The sequence below is a fragment of the Pelmatolapia mariae genome, linkage group LG15 (genome assembly GCF_036321145.2).
Source record: "Pelmatolapia mariae isolate MD_Pm_ZW linkage group LG15, Pm_UMD_F_2, whole genome shotgun sequence".
Taxonomy (NCBI): domain Eukaryota; kingdom Metazoa; phylum Chordata; class Actinopteri; order Cichliformes; family Cichlidae; genus Pelmatolapia; species Pelmatolapia mariae.
The window spans coordinates 6,154,638-6,175,607 of NC_086240.1; the positions used below are offsets into that span (position 1 = coordinate 6,154,638).

Here is a 20,970-nt window from a genome sequence, read left to right on the forward strand (position 1 = left end):
AGAGAATCTGCAGTGCTTGGACGGCAGAGTTGCGGGGCCGCCGACACCATGGTTATGGGACGGGGCCAGATAAGCAGCCAGAGACGGCTCCATAGGGGGTGGGTTAGCTAAGCCAGCCCCCTCGGCGCCGTCCAACTCCATGTACTGTCCATAGCCGGGCACAGTGACGCGGGTAGACAGAGGTTTGTCCCATGATGCTGTTAGCTCGCAGACAAAGTCTGGGAACATGGGAAGGCAGTTTTTGGCCGTTGCGGGCTCCGGTGGGAGGAAAAAACCCGCGAACCGCGACGGCTTCTGAGCTGGCGGAGGAGAGGGCCAGTCCACCTGCAGCTTCTCAGCAGCACGGCGAAACAGGGAGAAAAGAGAGGTGTCATCGTGGCCGACCGGCGCAGCAGTGGCGGCACATTGGCCCGACAATGAGCTCTCCTGCTCATCCTCCGACAAACCATGGATGTCCAGGCCGATGTCCAGCACGTCATCGTCTTCCTGGGGAGCGCTGGCGGGCTTCAACCCAGGCTGAAGCCCGCCAGCGCTCCTGCATGGTTCCGGCTCGTCATCGGCTAACCCGTCAACATATTCCATGTGGTCAGCCCAGCTAATTGCGGGGACATCGACCGGAAAATCCTCGTCTTCGGACTCGGACGAAGCCGGGGCTCCAGACTCGGAAAGGAGAGGGTCATGCCGTGCGACAGCTGAGCGTCCCAGCACTTTTTCCACAAACGTCATCCGTCTTTCCAGGGTCGAGCGCCGGAGCTGGCGGCAAAACGCACAAGCTTCGGGCTCCGTCAACGCTCTCCTAGCGTGGACGATCCCCAGGCAGACAGGGCAGGCATCGTGCTGGTCGCTGTCGTGCAAAGAGAAACCGCATCCCTGAGGACAGGGGCGAACAGAAGATTTCTGCTTTGCTCGCTTCGGTTTGGAGTCCATTCCAAAACGCAAAGCGAAATGCTGCACAGGAAAACTTGAAATTAGCGCTCCGCGGGCAGCCTACGCACCAACAGCGCGGTGGAGGCTAACACCAACAGGGGCAGTTAAGCTAAGTTCAAGTCGGCAGACAACGGAGCTAACTAGCAGCAGCTAGCTAGCCCAACTCAGCAGAGGTGTTCTCAGCGAGGTGAAGAGCGTAAGAACTGAGGGATGACTGTGATGACAGCGGCTATATGTGCAGGCGGGGCCGTGCGCGTGTCATCACACGTCATCTGCCTTAAAGGCGTGAATAAAGGTTTCTTCAGCCAGGACACGCGAGGGCGTGATATCCCATACTTATGTGTTGTACCGAGTGAATCGACTGAAAGGGAACCACTATTTACTGTTATTGGTCACCTCTGTGTGGAGCTAAACTTACCTCATTTACTGCACTAAACAAGCTCTGTATCTCTCTCCACATAAGCAAACTTTCTTCAGCTTAGCTGCCTCTTGAACAGTCATTGCTGTTACATGCTACATCTAATACATCTATTTGTTAGACTGCAAATTTTGGGACATTTACTTATGGGATTTGATAGCCTAGTGTGAAAAGCTGTGCATGAGACCAGGGGAACTCATTTGAATGTTCAGTAGTAACACTCCAAAGGAAAAGAGAAATGGCCCCTCACACACACACACACACACACACACACACACACACACACTGACAGGACTTACCAGGTATCCGTATAAAGGACCATCCATGGCGGGGATAGAGGGCCATCGCACCCCCAGGGCATTGTGGGTGAAAGGCATTAGCCCTCACACGCCATTCTGATGCCAGTTCAGGAGAGCCGTACAGGAAACACTGTTTAAAGATCGTGCCTCCTCCGCTGCGTGTCACCTGCCACTCGTATTCAGCACTGCGGTCGTTACAGTAGCGCTCCATGGGTACTGCTGTCACCTTGGAAACAAAAGATAGCATTGCATGATGGATAGAAACAACATTTTACGACGTCAAAGCACAAATACTGTACGCTGATATAGGCTCGGTTTTTAAGACTTCTTCTTTTTCTTTCTTTCTTTTTTTTTTTTTTTTAAACAAACTGCTAACTTTGCTCCAGAGAGCTTCAAGCTGTAGATGGAGAGATGTCGATGCATGCAGTCCTGGTTTCACTGAATCAGCAACTTCTGCATCTGCGTATGTTTGTGTGTGTAGGGGGAGGAGGAGGTGAGGGGGGCAAGAGGAAGCTGAACAACTACTGAATAACCTGAGCAAGAAGCTCTTTTTTGGAGACTCCGTTTGTTTTAAGTGCAGTTGGGAGCCACAGTGTTGACCTCCTGTACCCCAACCACACACAGTCATACAAACATTTCACAGATAAGAGCTTCTCATTGTTAAAAAGCCACAAAAGCATTGTTCACAGCGCTTCCCTCTTCCATTTCCACGACCACCCAAATGCTTAGCTGCTTTAAGCGAGCCAGCACACAACCCCGACTGTCATCACATACAGACAGGCAGGACTTGCAAGTGTGTCCTCCTCAGTCTGTTTGTTGTTCTTATACACATACCCTGGGTGTGGCGGCTAGCAGGAACTTAGGTGGCAGCGTGGGCTGGCAGGATCGGATTGTAAAGGTGCCCAATTTTCTGCAGTGGACCTTTACGTCTGTGTGCCCCACCACGCCGGGCCTGGAGGCCGTGAACACCAAATCCTGAAAAGCACATACAGAAATCAACACAATGAATCAATGATTTTGTTTAAGCAGAAAAGAGAGGAACTGCAAACAGAAGTAAACAAAGTAGGATCATACAAAGCTCACTGAGTTCAGTGCTCATCGTTTTATAAGCTGTTCTCACATTATATTTAAGTTTAGCTGGCTTTTATCCAAAGACATTACATAAGATTTCAACTTAAGGCTGAAATTGCTATGTGAAATGTAAGATTACTGCAGCCTATATGGTTTAAACTCCACATGTCACAGCATGTGGACATCAGGATAAAACGCTGTGGTAAACACAAACATTCATTTGGAACAAAGTATAATAGAGTATAACAGAATGGTAGGTTTAAAAGGAATATGGTGACGTCTGCTTTTGTGTGACGTGTGTGAGATTATGGTTACACAGTGCCATCTAATGGCAGACAAAAAAAAAATCAACTATCAGTGTCAGACCAACTCAGGCAGTGCTTAGCAACTACAATTTTTTCTTCAATTTCTTTGTTGAAGGCCATAATGCTTTGTGTGTGTGTTTCACAAAAGCAATGCACCAAGGAAGATTTTAGTTTTTCAAACCCAGCAAAAACAGATTTTTTTCACATTAAGCACTGAAAGCTTCATCCTCTTTGAACATACAGGAGGATGTTACGATTGTTAGCAGATTGCAATTAAGACAAAAAAAAGACAGTTTAAAAATGTGCTGACAATATGCAAAAATCATATCAGCATGGTTGTGGAACATAATTATGATGTCAGATACAAACAAAAGCAGAGTTTCATAAGGTAGATATGGATGACATTAAGAGAAAGACAACATGCTGTTTGTATATTACGACTGTTTCAGCACTGAGATGGAACAGAGATGGAGTGAGAGTGAAACAGAGGGACAGACAGCCAATCCAATGCTCCCCCACAGCTTTCTGGGTATAATAGTGCGCGTCTTGGTTCTCTCGGTTTTCTCAATTCCTTGATAGAAGCAACAGGAAAGCTGAAAGCAATACTGGCCACGCTGTCAAGTACACAGCCAGAGAGAGATGAGCCAAGCAGAAAGAAGTGCCACTGTGTGCCAGCTCCATGCAGTTTTAAAAGAAAAATGAGGAGTTAAAAGAAGTTGGCAAGAACTGCAGAAGAGTGAGTCATTTCTACAAGTAGGAGTTTGGGGTCAGCGTGGTCATAAAGCACACATACAGTAAAAACTCTCCAGGTGTCTGCGAGTTTCTATTCCTTGCTCATATTTGAAGTTGCATCTAATATTCTTATTCTCATATGTTGAGAAGCTCCAGGGGGGAACCTAAGATGCTAGACAGCTGCCTAACCCAGCATGATGAGGCCGGGAAAGGAAGAGGAGGATGGAATTACCCCCGGCAGCATTTACTCCTGAGTATTTTCCACCCAACAAGTTAAGCTAGAATTGGTGGAAGGGTGGAAATGTGATACAGAAAGTATCTGCCAATGGCTAGCAGTTTGCCGAGTGAAATTTTGATGATTTTTTTTTAGGCTTTTCAGTTAAGCAGATAAGTGAAGGAGCAGGAATTTTAAGCAGCGACAGTGTAGAGCTTTAATTATTTTTATTTATTTATTTTTTTTACTATTCTTTGTATTTGAACTGGCATTGCACCACTTCTGTACTAACAATAAGATTTCCATATTGCCAAATAATACAAAGAAAAAAAAATGTCGAAGCAATAATGTGCTGTTTCAGCAGTACCCATGAAACTATTTGCGTGTAGAGAAAAGGCTTTGCTGTATGTATTACATTTATCATCTTTACCGACGAACATTACACATCACTAATCGTATTTTGCCATAAAACACCAGCAACACACTGGTCATGTATACTAATCCACACAGACAGACCTCACAACCAGCTAAAAGTCTGTACTAAAAGCAGATCAATGTGTTTTAATTATTAATACAATTTGAATTGGTGTTTAATGATTTGAGGAGATTTCCTCTACACATCTGATGTAAGAGTGAAGCTAGATGGTGTGCTGCGAGGTCGTAGAAACATATACTAGGAGGGAAATCGACATTAATGGGTCACAAGGCTACAAAGGGATTATGTTCCACATTGCGTCCCTGTGGACGGAGAGGAAGCTTGGGGCAGAGAGCATGATGTGTGGCCAAACACCGGCTGATGCTCTGGAGAGAATTTCAGCACTGTCAGCAGGACATGGATCCTTTACTGGCGTTTCTCATTTCTGCCACACATTAATGTGTACTGCAGATGGCTACTCAGGAATTTCTTGCATATAGCTTGCCATCAGCATGCATGCACCTTGATGTTTCTTACCTGCAAAACAGGACTGTTGTGCATGTTGGGGAAGGAAATGGGTCTGTTCAGCCACAGAATCAGGTCCTTGCGAGACAGACACTTAATCCCTGGCTGTAACTTTCCTCTGCAAGCCTCCCCGTCTCCGGCTTCCTCCTGGCCCTGTTCTTCAAGGTCGAACAGGCGCTGATGATGGAGCCGGTATGCAGCTTTCAGAGACAGAAAAAGGGCTAACCACCTGTAAAGGCAGGAAATGAAGACTCAAGTTACAAATGGGAAAAAAAACTGTAGAAATGGGTTTAAGTGATGCATAAGCTCAGCCTCAATTAAGGTGGATTTACAACTTTTCAACGTTTAAAATTGGACTACAGTAATTTTGCTTACCCCCCTTGGCTTTAAGGCAACCCACTGTTTAAGCCAACTTACTTCCCAAATCTTCACAAACAAAAGGATTTAACAGCAGGTGGATGGGGCTTAAGATGACCATATAAGGTCACATAAGGTCATATATATCCACTCTCACTGACATCTTACTTAGCTAAGAGTAAAAATATCCGTCTGAAACAGAGCATTTAGAGCAGTCTAAAGCCTATTTGATGCCTACCTTACTAAGGTGCCTTGAAGGATAAGATTGGACATTTCAGCTGGTGACACGTCAATGAAACGCAAGAAGGAGAAACAGCTTCCTTTGTCATCACCTGAAAATGGCAAAAAAAATATTAAAACATTTGAAACATGACACTAAAGAAATCAAAAAAGGAGAAAATGTTAAGCCTGAATTAATGGAAGTCAGGGATTAACCACTTTTGATTGATGGAGGCAAACACAGGTATTTAAAATGCCCCCTGTTCCCGTTTTTCTGACAATATTTCTGATTAAAAATAGCTGAACTGTGTTTCAGGTCTTCACCACACTGACTGAACATGTAGCCAACACCAAACTGGTGTGACAACAGGTTATCATCAGCCACTGCCATCATAAGTATCATTTTATTATCAGTGCATCCCTAATGGAAACATCAAATTAAGAAGACAGAAACTGAGGTTTGGATGTCAGGTCACGTCACAGGAGAAAACCAACTCCTGGTTTGAGCAAGAACTGTCTGTATTCTAGCTGAGAGCTTGACATGTGCTCACCTTTCCTGTGAAAGAGAGACTGCTGTATGTGATTCGGGGAGAAGGGAGACAGCAGCACTTGAAGTAATCTGAGGACGACGTGGAGAGAAAGACCAGGTTACACCAAAGTTTAAAAAAAAAAAAAAAGGAGGGATAGCAGACCTGAACCTAAATTTGACATGATCATCTGATCTCAGTCCAACCCACACAAATTCTTATTTTCCTATCTATAATTGGGATAATAACCACTTGTGAGCCCCAAGTCAGCTTATGTCCACAAGGCTGAATATTTGTTGAAGAAAAAAAAACAGACAGTTTTCAAAGTGTTTACACAGTAATTTCAAATGTAAACGTAACCCTAAAACACTGTTAACAGAAACTCTGACAGACCGTCTATTATTGGATTAAGTGAATATTAGTGAAGATTACGTGATCCTGTGAATGTCTCTGTGTGTAAGAACTCACTTTTTCCTGGTCTGATTGTGCGTGTGAATGAGGCCATGACGGTAGAGGAACTTGCACATGACGTAGGGCTTGAGGGACATGTGGAAAGGTGAGCGGGTCTCCTGACGCTCAAACAAGTCAGGGTGGTTGCAGACCTACGCACAAACATACGCACAGTTGGAGTTCAGGAATCAGCATGTTTGTTTTGTGCAGCCAAGTCACTGTTCGGATCAGTCTAACATTCTCAAAAAATGGTAAATGGACTGGTTCTTATACAGCACTTCTACTCTACTTGAGCACTTAAACCGCTTTATACAACATATCTCTTTCACCAATTTCACACAAACACACATTTAAGAGCTTCCTACCCAATAGTCAAACATTCACACTCTGCAGAACGCATCAGCAGTTCAGTATTTTGCCCAAGGACACTTTGGCATGCAGGTTGGAGCAGCCAGCCACCTTCTGATTAGCAGATGACCTGCTCTACCTCCTGAGCCACCGCCACCCAAAATATAAGAATTAAGATTAATTTGTTTTTTAAACCCACTATACCTTAATAATAACTAAATAGGTTATGTTTACATCAGTGCTTGTCAGTTTTAGTGCCAAAAAGTAACAGGCCAATTTTCAGCGGCTGGAGCAGCATTACGGTGCTGATTTAACAATTACTTTAACAATCCTGTCACGAGCACATACGCCAGGGAACTGCTTAGGGTCCAAGGCTTTTAAAGGGCCCCTAAAGAACAATTTGTGATGGCATCTATGTGAAAATGGCCCCCTTTCTCTATGAATTATGCAATTTAGGTCATACTAAATAAAAGATTTGGTCCATTTTGTATATTTTGGTCATATCAGACAGAAAAGAAGATTGCCTAGGGTCTGCTCATTGCACAATGACTTTGTGATTGGCAGTTCGTTAGCTGATGAGCATGCAGTTTCAGTCAGAACCATCCCTTGGACACCAAAATACCAAGATGGCAAAAATGTGTCTCCTGAAGCCTGACTATGGGACTTCACAGCACCAAAATCCATGTTGTAAACATTAAGTATTGTTATGTGCTGTGCGATGTAACCAATTTATTGTTCAAACACCCAAACATATGCGTATCCATAGTCATATTTATCGTTCTTGAATATCTAGTTATTTGCTGAGCGTATAGGTCTCTTCAAGTGCCCTTCTAGTTTTCATACATTTTTAGCATTGAATACCATAAAGACAATAAAATATGGATCAGAGCTCATACCTTTCTAAACTGCATGACCAGATTCATGAGGGAGGAGGTGGTGCTGTGAGCCTGCTGGGCCGTGCCCATCGAGGACTGCAGCAGATCCTCGATAGAGATCTTGTTTCTCAGAGCCTGGTAGAGCAACCTCTGCCGGGAAGTCAGCTGACAGTAGGTCAGGATCTCAATCTGAAGAAGGTAAGGAGAGTTCAAACATTAAAAAAAGAAATATAAGTCACATAACATACATGCAGAATAATGCCTTATTAAAACTGTGCTGCAGAATCATTGTTCTCAACGAAGGATGCTTCATCATGTGTAGTTCAAATTAACTTTACATTGTCCCCTCCCCTTTGGTCAGCCGAACAAAATGGTTTTGATTTTTCTGAGTCAGCATTACTATCCCATTAGAACACACACAGTGTTTTCATGTGAGCTTAGCCCAAACTGTTATGTGAGTATGGACTTCATGCCTATTGCCCAACAGTCTTTAAACAAACATTTAAATCTCTGGTTTTATCTTGTGCCACGCTTTGATGAAAGCCGTGAAACCCAACGGTAACAATCCATAAAACCATACCGTGAACCACCAGTGAACTTTCCTGGTTAGTATTGGCTTTCAGTGTTCTGACAAAACAAAGAGGAACCAGCGGAGAGCGGAGAAGTGAGGGAAGTGGGCTGGCAGGACTACATGTGGGTGCAAAGGAAAGTGAAAAAGACAGATGTGGGGGAGTGGTGAACTCTGCCATTCCTCAAGACTCCCACAGAGCATGAGCGACTGCGTGTGTGCGTGTGTGACCTCGGGTCCAACATCTGTCAGGAGGATCTGCCAGCACAAGCATCACTCATACCTTCATTACAATACTTTCTCTGTCAATGAGGTGTACAGAGAGACAGATGGAGGAAGGCTCCATGTTTAACCAGGAGAGGTGAAAAGCATGGCTTCTTACTGACACAATATGGTCCTGCATTATAGCTGAGAACTGCTGTATAAAATGCAATTATATACAGATTTGTTTTCCCCAGCAGGCCTGCATGCTCTAATCCTCTCTCTCTCTCTTTTCAATTCATAAACCAAGTTTTTCATGAAAAAGTCCTCTATTAAAAGACTGCGTTTTGCTTCCCTTGTTTATGAGACACATGACAAAAGTTTCAGATAATAAAGTATAAACTCTGCTATCTGAACGTTAGGGTTCAAAAAATTATTGCGCTTTAGTTACAGTGTTTTTTTATTCTTGGCTCCACCCACCTGCGGTTCAAGCCTTCAGTTTGTGGGATGCAGCCAATCAGAAGAAAGATAGGTTGTTTCACACAGTGGATGAACTCTGGAGAGGCTCCAACAGCCAATATAAAGTAACTAAGTTTTGATTTAAGGTCTGAATCAAACAAAGCTATTGTAGTGACCATACATGGCTTCTGAACTTTTTAGGCAGGCAAAGATGTTAATCTGGGTGGTGAGAAGAAATGTGGAGGGACTGCACTAATGAATCGATGTAACTCATGGAGGAAATTCATCATTGCTGTTTGAATCTAGGTTGTGTCAATATACTATTCCATCATCAGCTGCAGCAGAGGTGATTCTGTTGTTGTAGTGGTAAATGATGTGGACAATTAATGGATCCAGACCGTCCACTGCACCACATCTCTAATGTTTGTTTCATTCATTGACACATGGACAGATACAGAAATCTTCACCAACTAATACCACAATACCTGCATTCATTCTAGATTTAAGCTCCTTTATTGCATCATATTAGATTTCATTTATTGAGATCCTCACTTCTTTTTTGGACATATTTTCTATTCTACGGGCTGCTGTCACACTGTCATTTTATAAAAATTGGGATGCAGTGGTCCCTCGCTTGTTTCGCAGATTTTTTTCCCCGCAATTTTGCATGCTTTTTTTTTTTTTTTTTTAAACAGTGCATTGTGTTCTGCATCCTGATCAGCTGTAGACCATTTTCAATCAATCATCTCCGTGTCAAATTTACATAAATCTTCGATCGCTAGCAATGTGACTCTGAGTGCTGTACTGTATGTTTGTAACTTTTCTCCCCAACAAACAACAATATCGACGAAACATTTTGGACTGTCAAAGGCACCTGCGGGTGCCTTTGGTTTGATTCTATACTACTGGACTTATTTTTCTATGAAGTTTTGAACTTTGAGAGTGTTTAAACAAGAGACTAAAGTGTGAAAATGTTTATGCCTGTCTGAGAAAAGTGTATAAAGTGTGTAGTGAGGGGTTTTACAGCCTTAAAACATCTATAATAATTGTAAAAAATAAAGTTGGCTACTTCACGGATTTCACCTATCGTGGGTTAGTTTTAGAACGTAACTACTGCGATAAAGGAGGGACCACTGTAAATCAAATATTTCTTATACTATCTTAGCAGAGTATAGGGATTAAAATATGGAGAGGGAATGTGGCATAACAGGAAGGATGCCACTTGGGGGGGAAGAAACCCATCTTTTTTGCCCTTAGGAAAACTGAAAAATGAGATTGTCGCGTCACCCTTAATTGTTAATACACTCTTGGTTCTTCTACCTTGTCTGAGAGTTCATTTTCCACATCCTTCTTGATTCTGCGCAGCATAAAAGGCTTCAGGATCATATGCAATCTGGATAGTTGGTCTGAAAAACAACAACAACAAAAAAATTATGTTTACTTACAAATCATATCACATGCAAATAGAGCCAGGATAGAAGGACAGTGTTGGTACACCTATTTTCAAATAAGCTAAAAAGCATACATATAAAATAGGGGGAAAAAATAGTAGCCTTTGCTGTACTCACTCTCATCGATGGCAGACTTGTTTTCAGCATGGCTCTCTATGTCCTTGGAGAACCACTCGTTAAACTCTTCATGGGAATCGAACAACGTAGGCATGATGAAATGCAGCAGGGCCCACAGCTGAGAGGAAAACATGCAGTCTCTTACAGTTCTGACCGGATGACCACACACTTGCCAACACACACACGCACACGGACGTCGCTCACCTCAGCCATTGTGTTCTGAATGGGCGTCCCGGTTAGCAGAAGTCTGTTCCGACACTGGAACTGCAGGAGGATTTTCCACCGAACGCTGAAAAAGCACAGAAACCAGGACCGTCACCTGCTGTGACAGCTACAGATGTTTATCATCTGCATTTAACACTTCATTTAATGTAATCACTGGATGTACTACATTTTTTGGGATTATCGCTTGTGTGTGGCTGTACGTTTGGCCAGTCTATTGATTTTGGCTGGTCTCCAGTAGGAGCCGAGAAATGGCACATACTAGTGAAACCGTAGAGACCGGTTACTGTATTTTTCCAGACATTTTTGTTGATTTACCAAATGATTTAAAGAACAGTTTCCCTTGCTCTGCATATTTTAGCTGATTTATTACAAACTTTTTTCACTTGCATTTCTCAAGACACTTATCCAAAGCACCCAGGGCTTTATTTGTTCAGACAAAAAACAAGAAAACTCACAAATGGCCACAGCATTCTGTGCAAGTTAGAACTGCTGGGACTAGAAAAGAGTCATTTATTTTACAACACTTATGTTTTGGCCAGAATGACATTATAATTGGCTAGTAAAGTTATTAAAAGGCCGGTCTGCATTTAAAACACATCTTAATAATGTTTGTATGCTCAGGCTAGTTATTGAATTGCCAAAGAAGGGTAAGATAAAATCTTTAAATACAAAGTCTGATAAATCAGATATCACGCATCGACACATGAACCTGTGACCCTGTGATCAGAAATATCAATGCCACCATGATAACGCTTTACCTTGTGCTGCTTTTCAGTGCCTGGGCTTCATCTAGAACCATATACTGCCACTTGACCCTCTGAAAGTACTTGACATCTTGGACCACCAGCTGGTAGCTCGTGATGACCACGTGGAACGGTGCATTTTGTGTGTAAAGGGTTTTCTGTGTGACAAAACACAGCGTTAAGAGTTAAAAGGATGAAAAGTGCTGAGTTTACTGGCTGCAAAATGTATGGTGATGTATCCTTCAATGTTTACCTGGCTCCAAAATTTCCGAATCACTTTCCGATCGTGAGGATTTCCCCAGTACGGTAACACCTACGGGACATATCAGTAACACTGCTCTGTCAGAAAACCTTCATAGATCAAAATAATCCCCATGTGATCGTGTTCAATGTAAAAAAAAAAAAAAAAGAAGAAGCAAAAAACAAAATCCTACAGTTAAGACTGAGCAATGCTGGAAAAACAGAGCCACAGTGATGTTCTCAGAGGAAATGTCTAGGCATAACATCACACATGAATCACTGGCCCACTTGTTGAGATATAGAATGCGATGTGAAAAGATTTACACATCATTACGTCGCTCAACGCAAGCCGCTTTCCCATTGTTTTCAGTCAGTCTTGCTTTGAATGTTCAGGAAGCTTATCTTCAAATTGTGTAATGGGGTCTTTTCACACCTCATTAGCAAAACAAACTGCAATTGATTTATTTCCAAACTGGCTGAGAAAATGGGCACAGCTGAATGTCGTACACAACAAAGAGTCATGTTTATCATTGACTTTGTGTGTGTGTGTGTGTGTGTGTGTGTGTGTGTGTGTGTGTGTGCGCTCAAGCATAGCTGACATATTGATGCATTTGATAATATTTTGGCTACGCACAGTCTTTCAAGAGCCAGTTATGACATGCAAAATGATTTTTTTGAGAAGTACCACTCAAAAATAAAAACAGCTATGTACTTATGTGTCCATGTGAGCAGTGTTACAATACTGCCCCCTAATGGACAGCTCTAGATAACATTTCATCTGGTAACCTGCGCTTGCTCTCAGAATCTCAAAACTAACAAACCACTACATTAAGAAGCGGAGAGAGAAATGCATTGGCGGAAGAACAACAGAAATGGCGAATCAGTGATTCCTTTGGACGTGCTTCTGCAGATGTTTCAGTGTGTGTGCTCACTCAGTACCGCGATGGATTCTCACCTTGAATTTTGGCACAAAGCGGGTGAACTCCTGATGCCAGTTGTTGAGTGTAGACGCTGGAGAGATGATCAGGAATGGACCCCAGATATTATCTCTCTGTTGCAGGAACAGAAAAGCAAATACAATGTCAACCACCGCAACAGGTGGTCTGCTGTGCTTGTGTGAGCAGCACCCAGAAAACAGGAAGTCCTGGAGGGCCTGTGAAGCCCACAGCATGCACCTTCCTGCCAACGACAGTTGACTGAAAAGCTTGCATTTCCACCTTTTTTTTTTTTTGGCCTTTGGGGTTGTGAGACTAAAAAATGTAAAGAGCTGGCAAATCAGCTCTTCAGAGGAGTGAACTCATATGACTAATTCATTGAAATGTTCCAGCACCTGCAAAAAGCCAGAAACTGGGGACCCTTTAAAGGATGCAGGTGCAAAGAGGCTGCCTTTTAGATGTTTTATCGCAAGTCGAAAACAATGGTGGAGTCAACTAAATATTCCGCAAAGTGTTTTGGAAGAGTGTGGTGAATGAAACCTTTTGGCCCCCCGTCCTCTCTCTCACCTCTGCTAAGTGTGCCAACAAAGCGATACTCTGAACTGTCTTTCCCAGTCCCATTTCATCTGCCAAGATTCCATTGATTCCCTGTGGAAATGAAGAGCAAAAGAGAAAAGGGAAGAAGAATTAAATCACTCAGTGGGGAGGAAAAAAAAATATTAGAAAACATCCTAAAATTGTACACATGTTGACCAAAAACAATGCTAACGAGCCCTGAATCATGTTAGTGCTGTTACACTAGAGATTCATAAATTTTCCTAACCAAAACACTAATAAAGATTTCTTTTATACTGTTGGCCATTAAAAACTGCCCATTTCAAAGTAATGAAAACAAACTAAAGGAATACTGAGAGCTTCAGAAAAGCTCAGCATAAGTCAGGGAAAAACACTTAAAAAAAAAACAAAAAATAAAAAATAAATAACAGACATGTGTACCTGTTCATAAAGGTTAGCCAGCCAGTTCATGCCTTTGAGTTGGTAGCCCTTGAGTTTTCCGTTGAAGATGGTGGGCTGAGGAATGTCTTCATCTGCACGGATGGATGGGTTTGAAAGGCTGTAGCTTTCTCCAAACCCAGAGCCAGCTCCTGTGGACAAGCTGCCAGCTGCATGCAGGGACGCACTGCGACTGTCTTTAGCCTCTTCATCGAACATTCGCGTCTAAAGGAGGAGATTTGGACATTACCGCCAGTTGCGCTGTGTGAATTAGGGCATCTAATAAAGGATGTGCATGAATTACTCACTCTCTCCTGATGAATCTGGTAGGCCTCTTGGGCATTCCTCAAGGCCTGGGATTTGTAGTATTCGCTATCTGCAATCACATACCATCATCTTGTGCATAAGTGACTTGCAACCCATTTAAATGTAATATTTCTTCTGACAGAGTATATAGTCAAAACACAGCTAGTCTAAACTGAAATTCTTATTAATGTATTACCACAATTCTTTATACTTAATCAAATGAACTGCAAATTATCATCATTAGTAAACAGTATAATGACAACAATCATGATAAAAACAGAAAGTACACACTCTTTAAATTTTAACGTTTTTGCCTTAAAATCTTGCAAATGTACAAAACACGACATGTTACACTGTCATTATCTATTTACCGAAAAAGCAAAATGCAGACAAATTGAGTAAAAAAAATAAGTACATACTTACTGCTTCCCCATGAATTAGCAAGAGAAGCAGCAGTCAGCTGCTGCTAAGCAAATGCACTTGTTTACCTGATCATCAGCACATGTGTTCAACAGCAGACATTTTGGGAGTTTGCTGGCCTGGAGCATTCATGTGTGTGTTAACTTAATGTGTTAATTCACCCCAACGCCAGACCCAAGACCTATATCTCAGGCTCTGCAGGCCTCAGTTAGTATGCCAAATGTTAACATTTGTGACAGTACAATTAGAAAAAGACTCGTGCAACGGTGATGATTTGGGCTTGCTCTACAGTGACAGGACCTGGGCACCTTGCAGTCATTGAGTCAACCATGACTCAATGACTGAAAACTGTATGCCAAAGTATTCTAGAGTCAAATATTAGGCCATCTGTCCAACAGCTAAAACCTGGCCCAAACTGAGTCACGCAACAGGACACTGATCACAAGCACAGCCGCAAATTTATGACAGAATGACTGAAAAAGAAAAGAATCACGGTGTTGCAATAGCTGAGTCAAAGGCCAGGCCTAACCCTGACCCAAATGCTGTGATGGAATACCTACAAATCTAAATGATCCTTAAAGAAGACTGGACCAAAATCATTCCACAGTGACATGAGAGACTGATGAAGTCACTCACTGCTTCATTAAATTATTGCTGCTAAGAGCGGTTCTACAAGATCCTGAATCAAAGGGTGTTCTTACTTTTCCACACAACGCTTTTGCATTTTGAGTTAGATTTTGTTAAATACATAATGACACAGTGTAACACGTCATGTGCTTTGGTTCATTTGAGGTTAATTTTAAGACCTACTGAGGACTGAGGATCATTTTTATCATGCTTGTGAATAGATGGAGAGTGTACTTTTGTTTGTAGAGGAAGAAAAAAAATCGAATCTACAACTAGAAGATTAGACAGGAAACAAACAGAAATGAGTTTCGTCCCATTTAATTTCACACTGTTATAGTTGATGAAGGGAGTCAATATATATATAAATTTCAGCCATCAACGATGACTACTAATTTCTTCTGTAATACATTAAACTCGATTGAGCCGTTCATACCATAGTCCTCTTGTCCCATGTTGACCATTACTCCTCCTCCAATGTCTATCTGTCTCTGGGCTGCAGTGTCTTCAAGTTTTCTCAGAATTTCCTCCTGTGCTGCATCTCCATCTGGAGCCCCCACGCTAGCTTTACCACTCATAAAATGAGCATACAGCTCTGTCTGGGTAATGAGAAAATTCAGTTTGCGCTGCTGACGCTTGGCCTGAGAGAGACAAAAAAAAAAAAAAACCCCAGGGAGAGAAATGTATCTATATTTAGGATTTTCAAAAAGCCTGTAATGGCAAATTAAAAATGTCTCCATAATAACTTCCTTGTCACAGACCTCTCTCATTTCTTCATCAAGTTTACGTTGCTCCAGGGCTTCCTTCTCGGCTCTCTTTCTGTGCTCCTTTTCCACCTTGTCATATTTTTTCCAGTAGAGCATCATCTCCTTGGTAAGACGTCGGGCACGGGGTAATGTTTCTTTACAGTTCTTCTGAGCCTGAATAGCTGCACGCCGGACCTCTCGCATGCACTGGTGAGCCAGCTAAGAGGACGTGAATCACACGTTAAAAGTTACTTTTGCAATATACAAGCAGACCACATGTGTGCAAAACCAAGAACATTTAACAAAATGCTTTAAATGTACCTAACCATACAGTGCTGTGTACACTTTACCTTTTTTGCATTGGTTAATACCAGATTCTTAGCTGAAGTCTTCTGCTTGAAGGACTGAAAAAAGTAGAAATGGGACAGTTGGCATTAGAAAATGTTGGAAAAATGGTACCAACATGAAAACAAAACTGACTCTTTGCTTAACTAACCTTGGGGATTTCTTTTTTGGCAATGGTGAGCCAGACTTTGCGTCGGCGAGCATTCAGCTGCTCGACAGTGAGATGTTTTTTCTTCACCATGGGCAGCGGAGCATCATGGGAAAACTTAGCAAATATTTTGGTGACGAAGGGACGCTCCTCATCCACAAATTCTCCCTCTCCCCGTTTCTTCTTCTTCTTTACCTTTTTCAGTTTGGCTACAAAAAAACAGGAAAGACATTTAAATGAAAAGGTAGATCTTGTTAGCGGTTTTAAAATATGTTTTTTTTTGTTTGTTTTTGTTTTCCTTAAAGGCACTGACACTGGCATGCCTTTTTTCTTCTTACCCTTAAATTTCTTTTCATCTTTGATTTTCTTTTTCTTTGGACCCAGCAGATGGCGTTGTTGCTCATAGAAGGGATCATGAGTAGATAAGAGTCCCGTGCTGTAGTACTGGTATTGGTGAAGCTGCAGCAAACACAAACACACAGAGGAGCATGATACATCTTAATTAATATGTCTGAAGAACTTTGTTGTAGGTGATGAGGCTCTGAATTGGCTGATTTAGCTTTTTTTAAAGTAAATGTCTTGTCCTGTACTTCTTTATTTAGTGGGGTTCCCCAAGGTACTATTTTGAGTCCCCCCCTTATTTGCTTCTTATATATTATCCCTGAGGAAAATTGTGCATGGCCATGCCATTGATTTCACCCAATTATATGTCACCATCTGTTCTGGCACCAGAGCTACATCCTGCATTATGTTCTGACTTTCTGAGAGGGGATTTCCAACACATTTCGACAGCTAAATGACGCTAAACCAGAAGAAATTATGACAAACCACAATGAATCAAGCACAAGCAGTGTTATTTGCTCTTTTTGTTTTGTAGCACTTATTGATTAAGAACTTAATTAAGAAGCTTATTATTACAATGACATTAAATTGACACAAAGTATTAGCAATTTGTGTTCTTTATTTGTGTGTGTATTTGTACCTCCCGGTCAGAGTAGAAGTTGCTCTGATGCTGCCTCGTGTAACGATGGAGCCTCAGCATGTCATGTAGTTCTTCCCGAGACATGCTGAAGTTAGCGTCATCCGAGTCTGTATCGGAGTCTGTGGTGTCATCACTCAACAAGATACTCTACATGAGAAAAAAAGTAGGTACAGGCATGGTTAAAGGAAGCTGAGAGCATGTGACACACAAACGTATCCTATGAGAAAGGAGGTAGATATAAAACTAAAATTCTTCAAAGATGGAGGTCAGTATTATCCAGTGTAAATACCTTCAGCCATTTCCTGTTCTTCTTCAGCTTAGAAAAATTGTAAAGGCTTGTTTTATTTGCCTTTTGGTCTGTGAAACAAACAAAAATAAGAAAAAACACAGGATAAATATGCATGAAAAGATTCATTAAACCAATGAGAGTGTGGATGTGTAGCAACATGTCACTAACACATTTCTCAATACATCTTACCTTTACCTTGCAGAAGTACTCCATTAAGCGGCTTGCCATCTGCCAATCCATCTCCTTGATCACACGACTCATTCTTTATTGTCAAAGTCGTATGATGAGTGGTGGCATCCAGGGATATCCCTGGCTCCAGTCCACCCTCGCTGTCATCGCTATCATCACTACAAGAGAAATGTATGGCCGTAAGCTCAACATTTGCATCCTATTTGTATATTATCTGCACTCTTCTTAGACAGTGTAATGTAAAGCAGATGACAAGAGGTGCAGTTAGCCATGCAAATATCTAAATTTGTATATATATATATATATATATATATATATATGTACACATATACATACATACATATACATACATACATATACATACATACATATATATATATACATATACATACATACATATATATATATATATATATATATATATATATATATATATATACATACATACATACATACATACATATATATATATATATATACATACATACATATATATATATATATACATACATACATATATATATATATATACATACATACATATATATATATATATATATATACATACATACATATATATATATATATATACATACATACATATATATATATATACATACATACATACATATATATATATATATATACATACATACATATATATATATATATATACATACATACATATATATATATATACATACATACATACATATATATATATATATATATATATATATATATATATATATATATATATATATATATATATATATATATATATATATATATATATATATATATAAAAACACAATATACAGTTTCATTTTGATAAGATGGGAAGATTGCTGCAAAACACTTTTTTTGGTCATTTGGTTTTTTATAGGTGGCCAAAACAAACCTTAGCCTTGAAGCAACAAGTGAATGCCCACTATCAGCACCTCTTTTTCTGTACCTGGTTATGTCTCTGTTGAAGATAGCAGAGGTTTGACGCAAAAAACTGTCCAACTTCAGGGATCTTTCTAAGCGCTGCAGGTAGAGAGGTTTGGCTAGGCTGGAGGCCCCTGATACCCCAACCTCCAGCTGGCCACCCTGCCCTGACGCCATACACCACAGACCACCTCTGTCCAGCAGGGCAGGACCTTTTACTGAAGAGAGAAGTATGGAAGAAATAGATGTGCAAATGGCACAAGGTAAGAATGAGCAGTACAGGAGAGTTACAGCTATGTGAAGAAAAACATTTTAATGTTATTCACCTAAAGTGTGGAGAGAAATAAGAGTAAAAATGGTCCAGACTAAAAGGAACTGTACACTGCTTCATTTTCTTAGCTAATCTGGTATAATGGGAGATAATCTCCTAGTATGTTTAAAGATTTCATAATGCCTACATTTTTTTTGTCAAGGTCAGAAAAAAGGCACTTACACCAAAGACAAAATACTTGCCTCCAAATACACAGATATGAAGTATGATACCATGACACTGTCCATTCTACAAAATGTTTATTCTATTATTTTATTTTTCTAAATAGACATACCTTCTCAATAATGGATGGCATTGATTTTCGATTCCAACACTAATGATCAAGATGAAAAGCCTACAAAATAAGAAATGCAGTCACACACTGACAATTAAATGGCAAAAACAAAAGCTTTTATTAGAAGCTCGTTTTACAGTGCTGTACTAACAGTGTTTATGCACGTGATTTCAAAACGACAAAGGAAAAGTTAGTTTATTTGAACATCTCTATGCGTTTAAAGTATAAATAATTTGCTTCCATGTTTCAGTATAAATACGTCGTACAGTAAATTGTGCTTTGAACTCAATTTTGAGAGTTTATTTTAGTTTATTTTCAATAAAAAATAAGTTATGATACGTTATAATCAGCCATATATTATGTTCGATAGTGTGTGTAAGTAATCTTGGTAATCATTTTCAGTCCTTTCAGTTTATTAAAAAATAAAATTAAACTTTAGGCATAGTGTAATTAATTAAGTGTTATTATGCATTAGGTCCTTATGAAGAGTCAGGTGGTTGTTTTGAGAGTTTCCATGCTAAAGTTAACTCAGCTGTCCACAACAATACCCATAAACAACACTATGGTATTTATTCACTTGACTTTCTGTGAGTTCATTTCCTCAAATGTAGCAGGCTGTAAGGGACTAAAGTTTAAAAATAAATACTTTTTTAAATAGCATTGCTATCACGTCGTTACGTTGTGCTTTGGTGGATAGCAAAACCAAGCTAGTGTTAGCCAGGGCTTGCTAGCTAACCTTCAGCAATACTGTAGCTTCAAAGCTAACAACCGTTAGCTGTCAGCAAAAGCAGCATTGCCTCGGATCGGTGACAGTAAAGAGGCTCAATGTGCTGCTACAGACGCTCACTGACGGCTTTGCCCACGCCAATTCAATTAGGTAGCACAGGTAGTTTTACTATAGCTAGCCTCTCCTTGCTATCTTTGTAACTTAGCGTATCAGTAACGTTAGCTAGTTAGCTTATCAAATACTAAGGCGTTTTGACACCTTCGTCCTCTCACACCATTAATATGAAGTATTTAAATCGGCCCTGTCTCTTTAAGGCCACCACCTCCCTGCCTAAACAATGTATTAAGATATGAAATCGGTTTAATGACAACTCTTTAGCTTGCTTGCTGTCACCATGCAGCGACAGCTAGGGCCTCCGCCCGCGCCTCTTGGACCCTCGTTTCGGATACGAGCCGCGGCTCGGTTGCCTGGCGCACGCATGATCCCCATCTTTTAATTCTTTCTCCCTCCCGGCCATCTTCCCCATTGCTCCTTCGCCATAACAACCACCGCGGAGTCTCTCACCTCGGCCCCGTGTCCGCCTTTCAGTCTCTCTCGTCGCTGCTGCCGACTCTCGGTTCTCTGACTCCAAAATGGCGGTTTGAGACGCCGAGCGAGTCTGTGAGCTTTGAGTCGGCAGCAACAGCGGAGAGGCGGCCACTTTCTGTTACTGAGAGAGCAGAGACACGACGCCATGGCGAGGGTACAGCAAGGAGCAGGCATTTTAATCAATCCCAGAGAGAAGGACGCCAACCTATCCACGTCTCCTAGGACATGACCATGACAAAATTTTCACCTGTATCTTTCGCTAATAAAATACGAGACAGCGCTATCATGCCTTCGGGTTTGGAACGTGTCTTTGCAACTAACGTAAATGTATCGATGAATTTCCGATGTTGATTGATCGTGTCTGCTGGCTGCGAAGATTACCGAGCTACGTCTTACGTCACTAGAAGGGAACTCCGTTTTAGGTAAAGTGGACACCGACAGAAAATTTTGAAAAAAT

The 20,970-nt window shown here is 41.2% G+C and overlaps 1 protein-coding gene across 2 annotated transcripts in view; it reads right to left on the reverse strand.

Moving 5' to 3' along the window:
• ino80 (INO80 complex ATPase subunit) overlaps window positions 1–20,717 on the reverse strand; it is a 46,233-nt gene extending 25,516 nt beyond the window's left edge. Inside the window, exons 1-27 of one of the 2 annotated variants that reach the window (XM_063495322.1) lie at window positions 20,490–20,717; window positions 19,199–19,258; window positions 18,619–18,811; window positions 17,664–17,821; window positions 17,475–17,542; window positions 17,186–17,332; window positions 16,542–16,662; window positions 16,207–16,412; window positions 16,061–16,114; window positions 15,726–15,929; window positions 15,401–15,605; window positions 13,923–13,990; window positions 13,618–13,839; window positions 13,189–13,269; window positions 12,642–12,737; window positions 11,700–11,759; window positions 11,462–11,604; window positions 10,683–10,767; window positions 10,479–10,596; window positions 10,231–10,316; window positions 7,704–7,871; window positions 6,478–6,611; window positions 6,034–6,101; window positions 5,502–5,595; window positions 4,919–5,135; window positions 2,479–2,619; window positions 1,645–1,870 (exon numbers count right to left, since the gene is read on the reverse strand). In XM_063495322.1, the coding sequence (XP_063351392.1) occupies window positions 1,645–1,870; window positions 2,479–2,619; window positions 4,919–5,135; window positions 5,502–5,595; window positions 6,034–6,101; window positions 6,478–6,611; window positions 7,704–7,871; window positions 10,231–10,316; window positions 10,479–10,596; window positions 10,683–10,767; window positions 11,462–11,604; window positions 11,700–11,759; window positions 12,642–12,737; window positions 13,189–13,269; window positions 13,618–13,839; window positions 13,923–13,990; window positions 15,401–15,605; window positions 15,726–15,929; window positions 16,061–16,114; window positions 16,207–16,412; window positions 16,542–16,662; window positions 17,186–17,332; window positions 17,475–17,542; window positions 17,664–17,821; window positions 18,619–18,770 (3,322 nt within the window). In that variant the 5' untranslated portion in view covers window positions 18,771–18,811; window positions 19,199–19,258; window positions 20,490–20,717. The remainder of the gene's footprint in view (window positions 1–1,644; window positions 1,871–2,478; window positions 2,620–4,918; window positions 5,136–5,501; window positions 5,596–6,033; window positions 6,102–6,477; window positions 6,612–7,703; window positions 7,872–10,230; window positions 10,317–10,478; window positions 10,597–10,682; window positions 10,768–11,461; window positions 11,605–11,699; window positions 11,760–12,641; window positions 12,738–13,188; window positions 13,270–13,617; window positions 13,840–13,922; window positions 13,991–15,400; window positions 15,606–15,725; window positions 15,930–16,060; window positions 16,115–16,206; window positions 16,413–16,541; window positions 16,663–17,185; window positions 17,333–17,474; window positions 17,543–17,663; window positions 17,822–18,618; window positions 18,812–19,198; window positions 19,259–20,489) is intronic. The other variant, XM_063495323.1, reaches the window with a different exon arrangement.
• Window positions 20,718–20,970: the final 253 nt, after the last annotated feature.